Raw genomic sequence first — 18,606 nt, 5'->3', positions numbered from 1 at the left:
TCTATCGCTTCCTGCCAATTCTCAACACAGAGGCACCTCATCTCCAGAGTAAAAGGCAAATCCAACTGACACAGGTCGTAAAATGAATTAATGCGTGAGAAGAAGATCGAGGCGACGTCACGATGGCTTGGCAGGAACGGCACTGGGGAAAGAAGCTTCTTGTCGGCTTGGCGGCGTGCCCGTGCCAGTCCACCTAGTCCACCCAGTTCAGCAAATTCTACTCCAATGGTCCAATTGCCGATGCCATCCTGGTGTGCCTGTTCGAAAACCTTGTTGGCCAGGAACGCCGTATCGTCGATCGTCCTGACGAATCTGGCGTTTCTCTATTATCCCGGGTGGGCGACACGGCGAGGCTTGGACACCAACAACGAAAGCGAATTGGGAAAATACCAAGAATGATGAAAGGCACTGTGTCAAAATTAGCTTGGCCAGGGACGAAAGGCACGGACCTTTCGCTAAGCGATGACGGTTTCAATTCGTACATGTATCTCCTGTTTCCGTCGTCAGTTTGCCTTGTGAAACGTGTCACGTGATGTCGATGGACGGATGGCCGTTAATGCAGATGGACGCAGCTAGTACCAATTCAGTCACTAAATGCGAATGCGAGCCCTTCAGGCTCCACTAAATGGGTGTGACCCGAAAGTGTGTTAGCGGAAAGCGGTGGGAATCCTGCGAAAAACTGTTCATCGTCCGGAGAAGAGACATCTCGCGGCAGACTGGATAAGACGGTACATAAATGGAGAGGCCGCGCAAGAAAACCAGGCAGCAGGCCAAAATGAGGAGGAAGAGAAGAAAGAGAAGAAAAGGGAGCCGACCATATCATCGGCAAAAGAAGAAGAATCAACAAAAGCCGATATGCGCGTGGCTGTGTTTTTGACACCGCCACTGAGCATCGTAGCCCTATGCGTACGGCCTTCCCAAAAGAGACCAAACATGCGAATATTCACATCACGTGCAATTTCAGCTCTTGCCGTCAATCAGATCCGATTGCCCCCAGGCAGCAACGTCGACAACTGGGGAAGGCACGCGTGGCCCGTCATTCGTGTGCCGCACGTTGTTTCCCTTTTCGGCCGCTTGTAAGTCACGATGCCTCTCATTCTATTGACTGTCGAGCTACTTCGCCATGTAAGTTATGACGTATCGGCACATTTTATCGTCATATTCGTCGACTTTCCCTTTTACTAGTCCTCCTTTCACGGTAAAAATCTGTGACGTGGCTTGACGTGGAATAAGAGAAGTCTTTGCAAGGCCGCAATAATCTAACGCCACGCGGAAAAGGGAAGCCGCAACCAAACCGGCAATTGGAACACACAGTCGCTCTTTCCTCGTCAAGAAGTCTTGACGCGACCCGTTCTTTCCAAAAGCTCTCTTCTCAAAACTCGTACTCCGAAATCTTCATCCCGTCTTGATTTGTTGACTTCGTCTCTTTTTTATATCTCTTTGGCCTCGGGTTATCCCTCTCTCCTTCACCCTCTCGAACTGGCCGCAGCACTGGCCAACAGAACACGATCAGATTAAGCTTCTTTTGCGGATCTTGGCGTGCCCAAAACACCGCCACAGCAACTCAACCACATTCAACGTCCCGCATTTATGGCCCACGGCGTTCTCCATCAACGGTCATCTCAGCGGCTTGCCATTGGTCTCGCACAGGTGCCCTGATTAGGAAACGAGCTAAGCAGCCAATCAGAATACACTTTGTCTGGAGGCTCTTCGACAACCGGCCCTATCCCCGTCCTGCCAAGATGGACTGGTCTCCAATTCTTTTCGACGGCGCGACGACATTGTCAACAAGTGGAAGGGGTGGGAAAGGGGACCAGATGAATTCCGTCTCCCACTCCTTCCTCTCTCCTTCTGAGACGTATTTTCCGGAACTATCCGCAGACATGGGCAAAGTGATGAGGGTTAACATGAGAAACCAGCCCGTTCGGGCGTCACCTTGAACGGCGCCATCCTCAAAGATTGGATAAAACACAGGTACCAAAGAATAAGACCACAACTGACAGACCTACACACGCTTTGCGTGGTGCGTCTGTGGCAGTGCCTGTCGGTCCAACGTCTCTTCACACTACCAACTACCCCCCTTTTCTGTGACTCCCTTCCCCTCCTTGGTGTTAGGTTTTCCCTCTTCTCAGCCTCTGGACGCGACTGCATCAGCCCGCGATCAAACACTGCTTCGGATCCTGGCGAATCGCCATCCACTTCCGTCCCCAAGCTCCCCGGTTTCTTCTAGAAGCTGTTTGGTGAACCTATGAAAGAGAGCGATTTCTGCATTCTACCTGGTCCGCAGCATCGTCTAGCAAACGCAGCCAAGGAGCCTCAGCCCTATTGTCCTCCCCATCGGGCAGCACAGAGACGATCGGCACGCACCAATCCAACGTCTTCTGCGTGCGTGAGCAAGCCAAACGTCTGACAAGGACAGCACATTACAAAAAGGACAAAAGAGGACAAAACAGGCAATAAAGGAATCGGAGCAAATCGCACATGCACTTTTTTTCGTCCTCAAATTTGTCTCGTAAAGACTGCATAGACCAACAGCGGACTGGGCGGCACAGACGGTCCTTTGCCAGTCATTCCTTCTTTTTTGCCATTTCACTTTTGCCTGCCAGTTGGAAGGAAGAAGGAGAATAGCAGACGAGCGTGACATATGAACTGCACAATTCGTCTTCCCACGTCTCTGTTTTCATGCTATCCATGAACTCTCGACACACGCTCGACGCAACTGCTGTTCACCACTTTCACGGTGGCATGGCCTGACGGTACTGTTCGTCCATCACTTCTCGACTGAATCTTACACTCAGCCGCCTACGCAAAGCCGACGCGTACTTCTCTCAAACACGCTCATTACAAATTCAATCCTTTTAGACATACGCAAGGATCCCGGCTCCATAGCGTCGCCTTTGGCGTCGACCTCTTCGAAGGCCACTGATTCAACGTCTCCGACGGCTGACCGCCTTCCGATTTTACCATAGTTTTGGTGAACCAGCGGAAACAGGTACGTGCGAATAAGGGGCAGTAAGCCCAGCACGGCGGCAAAAATATCAAGGTGCAGCACCTGCAATCATTGCGGTACCCTCAAGTCCAAGCAAACAAGGGGACAAGCAGAAGACACAGGACCACACCAGCCAAGCATCCAGTCAACTAGGAAACGGGGCCATCTCAAAGGTCTCCCCGCCCCGTGACAACACCTTGCGACCGCCAGGCACAGCACATTCCGCACATACGACAGATCTTCCTTGAACACGCTTTATGGTCAAGGCTTTCGAACGTGGAGGCTGTCTTTACTAGTGGGTGTGGGAGACAAGCCGCCAATCTTCGCCAAGGTACAATCCAGGTACGACCGAGACAGCATCGACCAACCCAGTATCTTACCAATCTAGGGGTACTCACAACCACCACCACCACCACCACCACCACGCTCCTGCAGCCACTGGGGCGTAACAGACGCGCCGACGCAAGGCATAGGGCGTGACCCAGGCCATAGCCCTATCGAAAGGAGGACTTCCGGTCGCCATAGGGGTGTCAACCTGTCTCAAACCCGTAACCAGCGCGAGATTCAACCAAACTGCAAGCCCGCAAATTTCCTGAACGGTCGAAACTAAACACTCTCCTTTTTTTCTTCTTTTCCCCTCTGTGCCACCGCCGCGTCGGCTTTGATCGAGACCTTCTCGGGCGGCATTCGATTTTCGTTTATATCTAGGCAGGCCGTCAATCGTCGTTGCCCCCAACCTTTCATCATGGTTTACTGCGGCCCGCCTTCAAAAGGCTGTAGCAGTTGTCGTGATCGAAAGATACGCGTAAGTTCGTGCCCCGTCTGCCATAGCTGCCTCTATCCCATCGAACACAACAGCCCCTATACCTCAGATTCGTTTTTCCCCATTGATCATCGTCGTTCACCATGGTCTGTATCGTTGCTCGTGCACGACGGAGCTTTGATATTATTTCTCCCCGGTCTTTCATTGTCATAATTCCCCTCTGTGGCCCTTACTCGTTTCCTCCACGCTTCCCCTAACCATGTTTTCTATTAGTGTGATCAAAGAGAATCCGGCTGTGGCCAGTGCGAAAAACGCCAACAAAAATGCCCCGGCTACCGGAACCAAGTGGATCTCATGTTCCGTGATGAGAGCTCCCATGTCATCCGGAAGGCGCAGGCGAGGCAACGGCGAAAGGCCTCTGCGCGAACGCCGGATCCGGTTCCGTCTCCGGACGATGACAGCTCCCCTGCGTATTTGTCATCTTCATCGTCGTCAACTGCCCTCGCCGTACCAAAGACGCCAACGGTACCTTCTTCGCCATCCAAGGCTGGCTCGCGGCCAAAATCATTGACTCTGTTGACTCCTGGATTGCATCACAACGGGGCAAACTTTGTCGAAAACAACAAGACGCCAATGCCCTTGACGTTTCTCGAGCCCGAGTCTCTCCAAAACCCACCGCAGTCTCCAAGAGCATCCCCACCAGCACAGTTAAAAGTACAGGCGGATGGCGATGACCAACAACGACAACGAGCACACCAAACACAGCCCGTACTGGAAATACACCAACAGCAACAGGAGCAGCCACAACAGGAGCAACACCAGCTCATATGGACACGTGACGATACTCTTTTGCCATCACCAGATGGTGGCAGTTGGCCAGAAACGCCAATGATTGCACAAATGTACACCATCGAACCCACGAGCCAAGAACGCGGCACCGCCTTTTTCTTTTCTCGCTACGTGACCATGGACGAAAACGTGTCTCATCAGCGTTTCGATTTTCTTTATGATATTTGGAAACCAGGTTCACTCACGGTGGAGCGACCGTTGGACGGCGTGATGGCGAGCATGACTGCAGTAGGTCTTGTCGGCATCTCACAGTTGACCCATTCGGAGGAAATCATCGACAGTGCACGAAAGAGCTACGGCACTGCACTCTGTTTGACGAATGAGGCGCTCAAAGACCCTCAAGAAGCGATCAAGGACACGACTATGCTGTCCATCTTGATCCTGGGCGTCTTTGAGATGATGGCCGAGCCTGGTCTCAAGACGATGAAAACGTGGCACGATCACATTAACGGTGCTGTGGAGTTGGCGAAACTGCGGGGCGCCAGTCAGTTCCGCTCGCGTGCCGGGATCCGCATGTTTAACATGCTGTGCGAGAGTGTCACAATTTCCTGCATGCAAAGACAGGTGCCCATTCCACCGGCGCTGGTGGCTCTGCAGGACGAACTACTAAACATCGTGGTCGAACACGAGCCAGGAGGGTTTGGTGGGATCAACTTGTGGAAGCCAATCTATAAGCTGCTGCAAGCAAGGCACGACGTAGGAACGACGAGTCTCTCCGGCAACCTCGACGAGCTCCTCGCGCGCATGGACGACATCGAAACCGAATTCGACAAGACAATCTCCTCCTTCCCTGCAGACTGCTACTACAAGGTGTTCAAGGTGACACGGGCCCACAAGGCTGTGTTCCGCGACGTATGCCACGTATATCCGAGTGTGGCTTCGGCGTCGGTGTGGAACTGGCTACGGGCAGGGCGCATCTTGGTGTTGGAAACCGTCCTCTCTGCTATCCAGCGGCATTTCCCGGATACTGGTGATGACGGTGAACTGGTGCCGGCCCAGTACATGACAGCGTTCCGGCAGGCCTGGACGAAGCTGGACCGTGTCAACTCGGCCATTGTTGCCAGCATTCCGCAGCACTTTGGTCTGGTCAACCCAGTCAACCCATATTATGATTCACTAAGACCTATGCCGACCGTCGTCCATCCGCTCTCAACGACAGAAGTCCGTGAGCCACCCACGCCACCAGAACAGTCGCCGATCTCGTCAGCCGGGTCGGTGCAGACCCCGTCTGTGCACTTTGACGATCGCAGCGACGGTAGCCATGCAGCCCGTGACGATGACGAAGTTGTCTTTGACGACGGTGGTCCCAGCCTCGACAACCCAACACGAGCACGCAATGTTGACGAAGAAGCACAGCGCTTTATGCTTCTGGCTTCGGTGACCAATTCGGCCGTCTGGCCGCTGTTTACCGTGGGCGTCAGCTCCGTCTGCAGCCCCCAGCTCAAGACCTATGTCGTGGCTCGACTGGGCGCCATCTTTGACGAGACAGGGCTTAAGCAAGCTCGGTCGATTGCGTCCATCGTGCGCAACCGCGAACTCATCAAGTCCCCGTGGCTGAAGCTGTTTATGCGAACCAGCAACACAACGATGCCGCCCCCGCCGCCAGTGACAACACGAAAACCATTCTTGAGTGCGTCTGCGATGTAACGACAAGGAATGAACACGGACAACAAAACATTTTAAACTAGACTTCATACATACACAGGATTAAGACGGGAATGATTTGACATGATACATGACATGATATGGACTACATATTGGAAACCCTTTGTTGGGCTCTTTTGTTTATTCTCTTTCAACTCTCTTACAGTTTACCCTTTCTGCTCTTCGTTTTGAAATCATCTCTTGGCTTTTTGCATCTAACATTTTTTTATTCACTTCGTTGCACATATTCTACAAACGGATAGATTTTCGTTCTATAACCTATTGCATTTGGCTTGATGGAAACGATTTCTTTGCTTTTTGATGTCTATAGCCTAGAAGCCCACGAACCTAGAAGCCCACGCTTGCCTACCAATACAGTTGTACGTTTTTGGATACAATTACACTATGCATGCGTCCAGCGCCCGCCCAAGCTACCAGCTGTCGAAATTGCCAAAGCCGCCTGACTTTGCCTTTTTCCTAACAGGTTCTTCCCACGCTTCTGGCGTTTGTTGCAGACTTGCATCGTCGTCGGCGGCAGCGGCGACCTGTTGCTGCTGCTGTACCAACGCCTGCTTAAGGTATGTCCCAACACCCACCGAGCTGCTCCCGCCAGACGCGCCGTCGTCGGTGCCGCGCAGCCGCTTGCCGGTCCAGGTCATCTTGTCGTCGTCGGTGCCACCGCGCCGCTGGATCTCTGCCTTTTTCTCTTCCGCCTTGTCCGCCTTGCGCTTCTCCGACAAGAACTCGTCAAACGGGTCCACGTACACAACGACGTCGTGGATCACAATGTCGTCGATGGGCCGGTCGCCCTTGGCCTTGTCCACGGGCGCCGTCTCCATGCGGTCCAGCACGTCCAGCCCGTCCACGACCTGGCCAAAGATGGTGTGCTTGCGGTCGAGGTGCTTCGCGGCGCGGTACGTTATGAAAAACTGGCTCGAGTTGGTGTCCTTGCCCTTGTTGGCCATGCTGACGACGCCGCGCGCGCTGTGCGTCAGCGGCCCCTCGAGCTCGTCCGCAAAGGTCTTGCCCCAGATGCTGGTGCCGCCCCGGCCGGTGCCGGTGGGATCGCCGCCCTGGATCATAAAGTTGCGAATGTTGCGGTGGAAGGCGACGTTGCGGTAGTAGCCCGTCTGGGCGAGGCGGACAAAGTTCCAGACGGCCTTGGGGGCAAACTCGGTCTGGAGCGCAATGTTGAGGTGGCCCACGTTGGTCTCGATGCGCGCATAGCCCTTGTTCTTGATGCGCCTGGGCTTGAGCATCCACTCCTCGTCGCTGAGGACGGCGCGCTCGCCGCTCGTCTCGGGCGTCAGGCCCGTGCTGGTGAAACTAGCGGCCGCGCGTCCCGTGGTATAGGTGGCTGCGTTGTAGGCGGGCTTGCGCTGTAGGTCGGAACGAGATGTATTTGATGTGGTGGTGGTGGTAGTGGACGACGCGGCCAGCGCGCCGTTGCCGCTTCCTGTCCGGGCCACGGCCGTGCTGGCTGACCGGTTCACGTCGCCGCCCGCATCGCGTGCCCGCCGCGCCTTGTCGACGGCCTCTTTGGCTCGCAGCATCTTTTCGCCCATGCGACCCAGCGCGCCCACGTTGACGCTGCCGTCGCCCTCCTCGCCGTCAGCGTCGTCGGTGCCCTTCTGGCCGCCCGGCGCCGGCGCTGCCTCTTTGCCGTCCTTGACAAACTGGAACTGGCTCATGTCGCGGCCGGTCATGTTCTGCGGGTCCTGCAGCGTGATAATGTCCTTGCGCGTAAACGGCGCATCGTCCATCAAGTCCAGCCACATCCTGGGCTTGACGTTCATGCGCTCAATCGTGTCCCACGCAAAGACATTGGCATACGTGCCGTGGCGCACGGCCACAATGTGTGTGTTGTCGGAAAAGACCTTGAAGGTGACGGGATCGATGAGGTCGTGCGAGCCGTCGGCGTCGTTGCGCGCAAAGTTGAGCTTGATGAGATCAGAGGCCTTCAGCGGCGCGCCGGTCACGGGGTTGGTGCCGGGCTTGGGTTTCTGCTTGTCGAGCCAGGCGGCAATGACTTCGGCGTCAAAGATGGTGCCATCGGGCGTGCACACGGGGTTCTGGAAGGGCTGCAGGCTGGCGGCGCAGTAGTTGAAGGGTAGGCGGCGGAAGGCGGCGCCGTGGTTCGGAAGGGTGGCGAGGCCGGAGCGACCAGCGGCGCCTTTGCTGGCGCCAAAGGAGTCGGCGGACGCCCACTCGGAGTGGGTGATGTAGAGCTTGTCGGTGCCCTTGCCCATGGTTGCAGTGGGAGGGGAAGAGGTCGAGAGGATGAGTCTGCCGGTGCGTTTTGAGAAGGGCAGAAAAATCGGTTGAAGGATCAGAAATTCGGAATGTGATGTAATGCGGCCGCGAGCGATTGGCGTAGGCGCAATGCGCTAAACATTCAGGGGTGGGTAAGCCTAGCGGTGCCGATCACTAACACAGGCTCCAGCCTCAAGGCTGAGATCCGAGTCCTTCGAGTCCTCTGAGTCCTACAAAATCCCGGTCAACAACTATATCTGGTCTTCGTTTCTCTGGGCTCGGAAAGCAGGAGTGGCAGAATCTACAATCATCACACGTTCACTGCCAAAATGAAGGCATTTTCGAAACTCGCCAACCGGCTGTCTCTCTACAAGAAAGAGTCACCAGAACCAACACCAAACAAACAAACAACAGCATCTGCTCAACCATCACCACCGCAAGTTGATGGCCCCATCCACGTCCTGTCTGACCTGCACCTCGAGATCTGCAGCCAGTATTCCACGTTTAAGGTGCCCAAGACAAACGCAGCCTATCTCATTTTGGCCGGTGACATCGGCCGGCTGGTCGACTATGAACCGCTCTTGGGATTTCTCGAGGGCCTCGTCTCGTCCTATCGGCGCATCTTTTACGTCCTCGGCAACCACGAGTTCTATACCTTGACCTATGAGAGGGGCCTCTCCGAGGCACACCGGCTCGAAAAGGAGCCCAGCCTGAACGGCAAAGTGAGCATCTTGCACCGCACGCGGTGGGACGAGGACGCGCAGGAAAGTCCTGTTCCCAGCCTCACGGTCCTTGGCTGCACCCTCTGGACCCATGTCCCGCCCGAGTCCCGCGACGTCGTCGGCCACGCCATTGGCGACGTCAAGTACATCGAGGACTGGACGATCGACAGCCACAACCAGATGCACAGCGAAGAGGTAGCGTGGCTGCGGCAGCAGGTAGCCGCACTGCGAACCGCAACCGCGGCGGCGGCGGCCAAGCGCACCGTCGTCGTCGTAACACACCATGTGCCGACCGTCGAGGGAACGTCACGGTCCAAGTATGCCGGAAGTCTGTGGGCGTCGGCGTTTACGACGGAACTCATCCTTCCAGGCAGCAATACCAGCAATACCGGCAATACCAGACATACCGAAGCAGACGCCGGGCGCGTGGCCGATGACACAAAACCGTGGGAGGGCGTCGCGGCATGGATCTATGGCCACACGCACTACAGCAACGACTTTGTGCGCGGCGGCGTCCGGCTCGTCGCCAATCAGCGCGGCTATGTCTTCCCGCCGAACCCCGACATTTTCAAGGCAGAGGATGCTGCCGGTGCCGATAAAAGGGGGCAATCAGGAAAGTCCAGCTTCCGCATCATTGAAAGAAAGGCGCACCAGGACGAGGGGAAAGGGCTGCACGCGTTTAACCCGGCGAGAACAATCGCTCTGTAGTTGTGCAGGGATGGAGTGACAGCTGTAATGGGGGAATAAATAATGTATACCAATACATGTACGACATAAAGTATGGTGCAGCGTAGAGGTGAAGGAGAGGTAGCGTTCCGTGTGCATGAGCTTGGATGAGATACTTTTGCAAGGTAAACAGACCATCGTATCTTACTTACCTTGAGTGGCAACTTCCTCTTCCTCGAGCTCCCATAGCAATTGCCTGATCCGGCTGGTGTGCATACGTAGCATCTTATCTTATCGGAATCGGTGGTCTTGGAGCCAGCTGTAGGTGATGTAAGGCCCTGTCCGCCCGCCTAAAACACGCTAAATGCTACCCCAAATCCCAAGCAGCCCGCTGTACCGCACTGCTGGCGCCTAGCTTTGACAAACTACCGCATTACGCTAGGTGGCCTGGACCCAGTAATACGATACAGGCCTGAGCTGAGCAGCCCAAGAAGGCCAGCACTGCGCACCTGCCTCGTTCCATCTTTCCAGCACCCGCCGCCGAGACGCTTTTGTCTTTGCATCGAATTTCTCCTTCTGACCTCCTTGACAGTTTTTCTCCATTTTACTGCCTCGCCGCACTCGCGTTGTCGATTGCATTGTCTCCATCGAATCCGAGAGTCTACGCATAGGACTGGCTGCCATTGCCGACACTGCCGCATCCACCCGCCTGCACCCCCTGTTTGCGTTCCTTCGAAACTCTCGACGCTCCATCCGCCTCAACGCACCTTTGCTTCTCGACGCAGTCGCCATCTCGAGCGCCGCTTCCTCTTCTGATTGACGTGTGCGATCACCAAAGAGCCGCCGACGATGGCTCGATGGCTGTCCCGGATGCTGGCGCTGTTTGCGCTGGCATTGTGGACGGCAACGGTGGTGGAAGCCTTTGAAGAACGAATCGTACGAGGACGCCCGGGGTTCCTGTTTCTTGCCCGACCGTCGTCGAATGTAGCTGACAGTATGCGTTCACAGAACCAACAAGAAGACAATCGGCAGCGATGCGCTGGTAAGTTTGCCGTGGCGACGATGGACGACGTCGGCCCATGGTCAGACCACAACCGCTAACATCGCCAGGCATGTACAGCCGCAGCTCGTGGGGCGGCGCCGTCGAGCCCTTCATCCTCGTCAAGTTCGACACGTACGACGGCCCCGTGGACCCCATTGTCAGCCTGCTCATCTTTGAGTGGCGCGACGAGCCCTTTATCGGCGACCAGCCCGACCCGTCCAAGCCCAAGGTCATCATCTGCGAGCCCCAGTACGTCAAGCTCGGCTACTGCAACGCGACGAGCCTCGGCGAGTTTGTCCTCCAGCCCAACACCACCGAGAAATCCAACAACCTGGTCTTCACAAAGGCCGTCGACCTCAAGAACGCCGAGCCCGTCAACTACTCCATCAAGAAGACCGGCTACTACTGCGTCGTCACGGCGCCCTTCCAGGCCACCGACTACGGCGCCGTCATCGAGTTCCGCAACGCGTACGGCGAGCTGCCCGCCACCCAGATTCCCAAGCTGCCGTTCTACGGCGGCATCACCATCCTCTATGCCGTCGTGGCCGTCTTCTGGGGCTTCCTGTACTACCAGCACCGCGCCGACATCCTGGCCGTCCAGAACTACATCACGGCCATTTTGATCTTCCTCGTCTTTGAGATGCTCATGACCTGGGGCTTCTACGACTTCTTGAACCGCCACGGCGCGAACATTGGCTCCAAAGTGCTGCTCGTCGTCGTGGCCGTCCTCAACGCCTTCCGCAACTCCTTCTCCTTCTTCCTGCTGCTGATCGTGTGCATGGGGTACGGCGTCGTCAAGTCCTCGCTGGGCCGTGTGATGTGGTACGTGCGCATCCTGGCCGTCGCCCACTTCGTGTTCGGGCTGGTGTACGCCATTACGAGTCTGCTGGTCACGCCCGACGCCGCCGGCCCGTATGTCTTGCTGATTATCCTGCCGCTCGCGGGCACGCTCACGGCCTTTTACGTCTGGACGCTCAACTCGCTCAACTTTACCCTCAAGGACCTGCGCGAGCGCAAGCAGCACGCCAAGGAGACCATGTACAAGAAGCTGTGGTGGTGCATCCTGCTCAGCATCATCACGCTCTTCTCCTTCTTCTTCTTCAACAGCTTCTCGTTCGCCTCGTCCAGCGACCCGGACTTTGTGCCCTTCCACTGGAAGACGCGCTGGTTTGTGCTGGACGGCTGGATGAACCTCGTGTACTTTGCCGACGTCGCCTTTGTGGCCTACGTCTGGCGACCGACGGCCAACAACCGCCGGTTCGCCATGAGCGACGAGATTGCCCAGGACGACGACGGGACCTTTGAGATTGCCAACATGGACATTGGCGTGCCGGACGACTTTGACGAGGACGACGACTACGACGACGATGGCCAGCTGAAGCCGAATGCGGGCGGCCGCAACGGCAGTGGTGCCGGTGCCGGTCACGGAGACCGGGCGGGCGCTGCGGGCGCCGAGGAGGCGAACCTGGGTGCCAGCAGCAGCAACAGCAACAACAACGCAGCCGCCTCGTCCAATGCAGGCGGCAGCAGCCGACCGGCCCAGCCGCCGCAACCAATACCAAAGTCCAACCCGCTGCAGCGCGCCTCGACATCTGCGTCGGCCTCCAAGTCGTCGACCAAGCCCGCGCACCAGCGCGACTCGCTGGACGACGACGATACCATATTTGCTGTGGGTGACGGTGACAAGTTCTCGGATGACGACGACGAGGGATCAGGTGAGGAGTCCGGCCTGGTAAAAAATAAGAAGTAATCGGTGGACACTCGAGACGGAAGAAAGGACAACATTTAAATAAGGTCAAGGGTCCGTTCGATATCAAATGATGTATTTGAAAACAAAGAGGCGGATCGATGCGGGATCGGACACTTGTTCAGGCTTGCGGGCCTTCCGTATATTGTAAAACACTGCACTATTTTGGCACAACGTTGGTTATGATGTCTAGTTTTTCTTTGGTTGTACAATCTTAACTTCCGTTCATATATGACAAAGCACCCTACTGCACGACATCGCCGCCAAAGCCGACCGGCCGCCGCCGACCGCTGTTCTCCGGCAGAATCGCCAGCGCCTTGTACACCTTGCCCATGCCGTTCGGGCCGCGATCCACCAGCCGCTGCCATGACCGTTCAATGTCGGCGGCCGCTGTTTTGGCTGTTTTGGCTGCTTTGGCTTCCTTGGCGTCTTTCTCATTCGCGCCGCCGTCCTGGCCCAGGCCCGCCGTCTTGGCCAGCGCCTGTGCCCGCTCCCGGATGCCCATGCTCAGCAAGAAATCCGCCTGCTCCACCGGCCCGTGCACCTCGACGCCCTCGCTCGCATGCGTCGCCACTTCCGCAATCGCCTCAAAGTCGACGTCCGCGCTCAGGTCGGTCAGGCCCGGCTCCGCAAACGGACTCACCATCTGGTGCTGCCGGATGCCCCGCAGCGAGTTGACCGGGATCGACCCGTCGCCCGGGCCGTAGTCCAGAATCAGCGCGGCGCCCGCTGGTTTCGCTTTGGGGTGCGCCGCGGTGCCGCCGATGCGCGCTGCAAACTCGGCCGCGTACAGCGCCGCGTCCGGGCAGACCTCGATGATGGCGCCGCCCTGGGGCATGCGCTCGAGCAAAGAACGGTAGCGGGGCGACATGGCGGGCAGGTAATGGGAGTGGCGGGTTTCGCCGGGTGCCAGCGTCAGCTGAAAGTCCGGGACGGGGCTGGTGTCGTTGCTGGCCTCGGCGTGCTGCGGGCGCTGCGATCGCGGCGTGCCCAGGCTCTCGTGGGTCGAGCCCGGCGGCGTGGGCGTGACGACCATTTCGCGCCACTGCAGGGGCGAGGCGGACTTGGCACTCTGCGAGAGATGTCCCGTGCGGACCGTGACGGAGGGCGACGGCTGCGATGGCTGCGACGGGTTCTCCTCGCTGGGCGCCGGCGGCACGACGACCGACTGGAACGTGTGGATGGGCAATGCGTCAAAGAACTCGTGGGCCACAATCAGAGGCATGGTATCGGGGCCTGTGCACCGACTAGTCAGCAACAAAACATAAAACGGATCCTCCACTACGTTGCTCGGGGCACGTTGATGGACTCACTCTTGGGGATCGACTGGATCGTCTCGGTCCAGACAATCGGCACGCCGTGCTTGCCCACGCCGCGGTAGCCCACCTTGGACTCCGTCAGCTCGGCGTCCGGCCCGCACAGCAGGTTCTTCTGGGCCGCCCGCAGCTGTGCGCTCGCCTCCACCATGTACACCGCCTCCAGGCTCTTGGCCAGCCCAAAGTGCCGGATCGTCCGCAGAATGTCGTCCATCAGCGTGCCGCGACCGGGCCCGACCTCAATCAGCTCGACACCCGCGGCCGGCCGGCCCTGCGCCATCCACTCGGCCACAAACCAGATGCCCACCAGCTCGCCAAACACCTGCGACACCTCGGGCGATGTGACAAAGTCACCCGTGCGGCCAAATGGGTCCCGGCCCGTGTCGGCCAGGGCGCCGGTGTAGTAGCCGCCAATGTCCGATGTCAGGCACATGCGCATGAAGCTTGCGAGTGGTATGGGTCCTGTGATGGATATCGCGTCGGCCAGCTGTTTGGCCAGCGGCGTAGACCATTTGCGCTCCTCACTCTCGTTCTCGTCTCGGCGGATGGGAGAGGAGGAAAATGGTCTCTGTTGGCGGTGAACCTGGCGACTGTGTGGCGCAAGAAGAGCAGGTAAACCAGCGGTTCTCGTCTGCCATGGCCTTGTCATACTCCATTGACAGCATGGCCTCAACAGCCGCCGCGCTGAGGCAGCGTGGCGCATCGACCTCATTTTACCAAGATCAAAATGGTTCAGTTCTTGTCGGGCTCATGAGTCCATTGCTGGTCAACTCAAGAAAGTCAGTATATCTTTCACTTCCTCATCGAAACTTTGGGTAACGAGGCAGCATACCAGCAAAAAAAAAATATCTTGGCTTGGACTGAAAACCAAATGGAGAGCCCGGCCATGGAGCTTAATGTCGATGTACGACGGAGGTTCTAAACTGGCGCTGAAGTCGCATGGCGAGGCTCTCGAAATAATGTGGGCCAACTGGGACTAGAAGCTCTGATTGGCTGATTAGGCCATCTTTTGCGAATTCAACTGGGAAACAACGACTGGCGCCTTGCAACGTCATTTTCAAACTTTTGGCAACTACAGCAAGCGAGCATTGCGCCTTCTCTTTTGTACACAGACAGCGCCTCTTCAAATCGAACCTTCCCTCAGGCTCCACTTCGATATCGACTCTCCCAATTCGCAAACCGAACGAATACACCACGTTACAATACGTTCACAGTTACAGCCACAGGCACAGCCCAGACGCGCCTCCAACATGGCCAGCGCGGCAAAGTCGCGCTGGGCCGACGCAGAAGAGGATGCAGCCTTTGAGGAGAAGCGGCGGAGAGACAAGGAGAAGAAGGAAGAAAAGAAGCGGCTAAAGGCGATCGAGAGGGCCAAAAAGGAGGCCGCCGAAGCGGCACGGAAAGCAGTGGCAGCACAAAGCCAGCAGGACGACGACACAGACGATGGCGTGGACGGCGACGGTCGCCCATTGAAACGGCGAAAATACACACCCGAGCGCGACGACGTCCGGCGAGCGCCGCCACCACGAGGCGGCCGCAAAGAACGAAGCGACATCACAGCCGCCCCCGAGGGCCGTCTTTTGCGGCTGAGCGGCGGCGCCCTCCCCGACCCCTGCCGCAGCGTCGAGCGCTACGACAAGCTCAACGACATTGAAGAAGGCGCCTACGGCTGGGTGGCACGGGCCAAGGACCGGGCGACGGGCGAGGTGGTGGCCCTGAAACGGCTCAAGCTGGACCCGCACGACCGCAGCGGCGTGCCCGTCACGGGCCTGCGGGAGATCCAGCTGCTCAGAGACTGCGCGCACCGCAACGTCGTGGCGCTGCGCGAGGTGGTGGTCGGCGAGCGGCGGCCCATTGACAACATTCTGCTGGTGCTCGAGTTTGTCGAGCACGACGTGAAGAGCATCCTGGAAGACATGCCGCAGCCCTTTTTGGCGTCCGAGGTCAAGACGCTGCTGCGGCAGCTGGCGGCGGGCGTGGCGTACCTGCACGGCCGCTGGATCCTGCACCGGGACCTCAAGACGTCGAACCTGCTGCTCAACAACCGCGGGCAGCTCAAGATTGCCGACTTTGGCATGGCCCGGTACTACAGCGAGGAGGCGGCCACGCCGTCGTCATCGTCGTCGTCGTCGTCGTCGGCCGGCTGCCACCTCACGCCCCTCGTGGTCACGCTGTGGTACCGCGCCCCCGAGCTGCTGCTGGGCGCCCGGCGCTACGGTCGCGCCGTCGACCTGTGGAGCGTCGGCTGCATCTTTGGCGAGCTGCTGACGCGCGAGCCGCTGCTGCAGGGCAAGAACGAAGTCGATGAGCTGAAGCGCATCTTTGACCTGTGCGGCGTGCCGACGGACGCCACGTGGCCAGGGTTTCGGAGGCTGCCCAACGCACGGGCCCTGCGGCTCCCGTCGTCACCCTCCACAACAGCAACAGCAACAGCAACAACAACAACAGCCGCCATCCGCGCCAAGTTCCCGCTCCTCACGACGGCCGGCTGCCACTTGCTGTCGTCGCTGCTGTCCCTCGACCCGGCCAAACGGCCGACGGCCGACGAGATGCTGGACCACGAGTACTTCCGGCAGGACCCGCGGGCCAAACAAGAGGCCATGTTCCCGACGTTTCCGAGCAAGGCGGGCCAAGAGCGGCGGCGGCGGCGGGACACGCCGAATGCGCCGCAGCGCGGGGCGGCCGTGGCAGACCTGGGGGCCGTGGACTTTACGGGCATCTTTGGCAGGCGCGACAAAGAAGAGCGCGGCGCCGGGTTCTCATTACGAATGGTATAGGCAGATTGTGCGATTGTACGGACTACATAGATTCATTCATGCCAGATAAATTGTAATGCAGTGGTATTCATTACGCTGAGCTAAATAGCTATGAAAATAGAGTAAAAAACAGACGGAGAGAGTGTGAGCTCATGAACCAATGTCGCCCGATGCAATACACATATGAAGAAAAAAAGTCCGAAAGAGAGAAAGTCGGAGAAAATAGTAACCAAAAGCAGCGTCTCGCAGAAATCTCCGTAAACATTTTGTACCCCATAGATCCCGATACACCGAGCGATGTCAACCCAAATAAAATAAAAATTACAAGAAACATACAATGTCAACGCCGGAAGTCAAGCACTTGAATGTGCAAAGGAGACGGTAGGAGACGGTATGGAAGAGGACGAGGAATCAGGTGAGAAGGCGTTGGGAGAACAAGCCGGTTTCACATGACAATTAAGTCCAGTCCCAACAAGCGTCGCGGGTTCTTCGTTGTTTCGATTTTCGTTGTCGAATCAAGAATCGATCGCTGCCTATAGAGCCACGTGCATGCCCGTCACAAACCACGTAAAGCTGACGACGGTGATGATGCTCATGGTCAGAGCAAAGCCGAGGGCGCGTCGCTCCGTGTCCGACAGGGCGCCGCTGCATGTCGCACACATCCAGCCCTCGGACAGCGGCGTGTAGGACTGCGGCGCGTACATGCCAAAGGTGAAGCCATCGTAGGTGTCCAGATAGCCGGCCTCGGCGGTGGCGCTGACACTGCTCTCGGCGTCGTAGATGATGAGTGTGTACTGCTCGGTCAGCAGCGGCGAGGCAACGTTGCTGCTCTGGTAGGCGCCGGTATCCCAGGTGTACGAGCCCAGCGTCTGAAAGGTCATGTTCTGGGTCAGGGTGAAGGTGCGCGTAGCGAAGCTGCACGAGGCCAGGACGTCAATGGCTGTGGGGGTGGCCTGCAGGCCGGTGTAGTTCCAGGCCCAAGTGACGAAGTCGCCAATCTTATACAGCTGAAAGTTGGCCGTGGTGGCAGGGGTGACCATGACGACACCGCCGGCCGGGTCGACGGGGTTGAACGTAGTGCGAGTGGCCTCAACGGTCTTGTTGAGGGTGGCCGTGTTGCCATTCTTGTCGGTGGGGGTGACCTTGGCAGTGTCCTTGCCGGTGGTCGTCTTACCGTCCTTGGTCGCGGTCGTGGTTGTCGATGTCTCCTGGGCACCGGTGTTGAGGTTGAATGTGTTGTCGGCATTGGGGCCGGGGGTCTGGGCCGGAGGGGTAGATGCTGCTGCGACAAGGTTAGTGATCTGACAAGGTGTTCCCTCCAACGCAGGCTCTCGTCTACTTCTGGAACTCACTCGTTTTTGTGGTATCGGCACGACGGACGACAAAGGCGTCGAGGTTCAGTGGAGACCATGAGAAGGCGGATGTGACGGTGGACATGGAAAGGAGGGCAAAGGCCACACGGCCAAGAGACTGTGACGGCTTCATCTTGATCGTGGAGGACGTCGACGGTCAGATCTGTCGGCTCAGAAGAGAGGGTTGGGCGAAGAAGAGCGAAAGGGTCAACACGATCGAGATATCCAAGTCAAGTATGCGTGAAACAAAAGCAAACCCAAAAACGGACTTCAACAAGGTTGAAAAGGAGGCCGCTCTTGCAGCTGCGGTAACGAGCAGGGTCCAGGGAAGAGCGAGGAGGGTATGGCGACGTGGGCGATGCAGACGAAGCAACGGCTCGTTCTGTTGCACGAGAAGTGCAGGCAACGCACAGAGACGATATGCGAAAGGTCGCAGATTGCACGGGGATGGACCACGCGTGGAGCACTGGAGCACTGGAGCACTGAAGGCGCAGTACGACAGAGTAA

General features: G+C 57.5%; 8 protein-coding genes across 8 annotated transcripts; 4 read left to right on the top strand and 4 right to left on the bottom strand.

Moving 5' to 3' along the window:
* Positions 1-4,718: 4,718 nt before the first annotated feature.
* Positions 4,719-6,248, top strand: SPBR_04224 (c6 zinc finger domain containing protein; the record flags this gene model as incomplete). Its single annotated transcript, XM_040762507.1, has 1 exon — positions 4,719-6,248. The coding sequence occupies one exon, from the start codon at positions 4,719-4,721 to the stop codon at positions 6,246-6,248; it is 1,530 nt and encodes a 509-aa protein (XP_040621707.1).
* A 428-nt stretch (positions 6,249-6,676) lies between these two features.
* SPBR_04166 (peptidyl-prolyl cis-trans isomerase-like 2) lies at positions 6,677-8,494 on the bottom strand (the record flags this gene model as incomplete). The annotated part of the gene is made up of 1 exon (XM_040762449.1): positions 6,677-8,494. The coding sequence occupies one exon, from the start codon at positions 8,492-8,494 to the stop codon at positions 6,677-6,679; it is 1,818 nt and encodes a 605-aa protein (XP_040621706.1).
* A 333-nt stretch (positions 8,495-8,827) lies between these two features.
* SPBR_04314 (uncharacterized protein) lies at positions 8,828-9,928 on the top strand (the record flags this gene model as incomplete). Its single annotated transcript, XM_040762597.1, has 1 exon — positions 8,828-9,928. One exon carries the CDS (start codon positions 8,828-8,830, stop codon positions 9,926-9,928), a length of 1,101 nt encoding a protein of 366 aa, XP_040621705.1.
* Positions 9,929-10,735: 807 nt separating this feature from the next.
* SPBR_04149 (uncharacterized protein) lies at positions 10,736-12,678 on the top strand (the record flags this gene model as incomplete). Its single annotated transcript, XM_040762432.1, has 3 exons — positions 10,736-10,822; positions 10,895-10,928; positions 10,997-12,678. The coding sequence occupies 3 exons, from the start codon at positions 10,736-10,738 to the stop codon at positions 12,676-12,678; spliced, it is 1,803 nt and encodes a 600-aa protein (XP_040621704.1).
* A 241-nt stretch (positions 12,679-12,919) lies between these two features.
* On the bottom strand, positions 12,920-13,900 carry SPBR_04353 (uncharacterized protein; the record flags this gene model as incomplete). Its single annotated transcript, XM_040762636.1, has 1 exon — positions 12,920-13,900. One exon carries the CDS (start codon positions 13,898-13,900, stop codon positions 12,920-12,922), a length of 981 nt encoding a protein of 326 aa, XP_040621703.1.
* Positions 13,901-13,956: 56 nt separating this feature from the next.
* SPBR_04441 (uncharacterized protein) lies at positions 13,957-14,656 on the bottom strand (the record flags this gene model as incomplete). Its single annotated transcript, XM_040762724.1, has 2 exons — positions 13,957-14,581; positions 14,643-14,656. 2 exons carry the CDS (start codon positions 14,654-14,656, stop codon positions 13,957-13,959), a joined length of 639 nt encoding a protein of 212 aa, XP_040621702.1.
* A 585-nt stretch (positions 14,657-15,241) lies between these two features.
* SPBR_04225 (cell division cycle 2) lies at positions 15,242-16,768 on the top strand (the record flags this gene model as incomplete). The annotated part of the gene is made up of 1 exon (XM_040762508.1): positions 15,242-16,768. One exon carries the CDS (start codon positions 15,242-15,244, stop codon positions 16,766-16,768), a length of 1,527 nt encoding a protein of 508 aa, XP_040621701.1.
* Positions 16,769-17,280: 512 nt separating this feature from the next.
* Positions 17,281-18,232, bottom strand: SPBR_04360 (uncharacterized protein; the record flags this gene model as incomplete). The annotated part of the gene is made up of 2 exons (XM_040762643.1): positions 17,281-18,026; positions 18,100-18,232. The coding sequence occupies 2 exons, from the start codon at positions 18,230-18,232 to the stop codon at positions 17,281-17,283; spliced, it is 879 nt and encodes a 292-aa protein (XP_040621700.1).
* Positions 18,233-18,606: the final 374 nt, after the last annotated feature.

This window comes from Sporothrix brasiliensis, assembly GCF_000820605.1.
Source record: "Sporothrix brasiliensis 5110 chromosome Unknown Cont16, whole genome shotgun sequence".
Classification (NCBI taxonomy): Eukaryota; Fungi; Ascomycota; class Sordariomycetes; order Ophiostomatales; family Ophiostomataceae; genus Sporothrix; species Sporothrix brasiliensis.
Note: the sequence above shows the minus strand (reverse complement) of the source record. Positions and strands in the feature narration are given on the sequence as shown.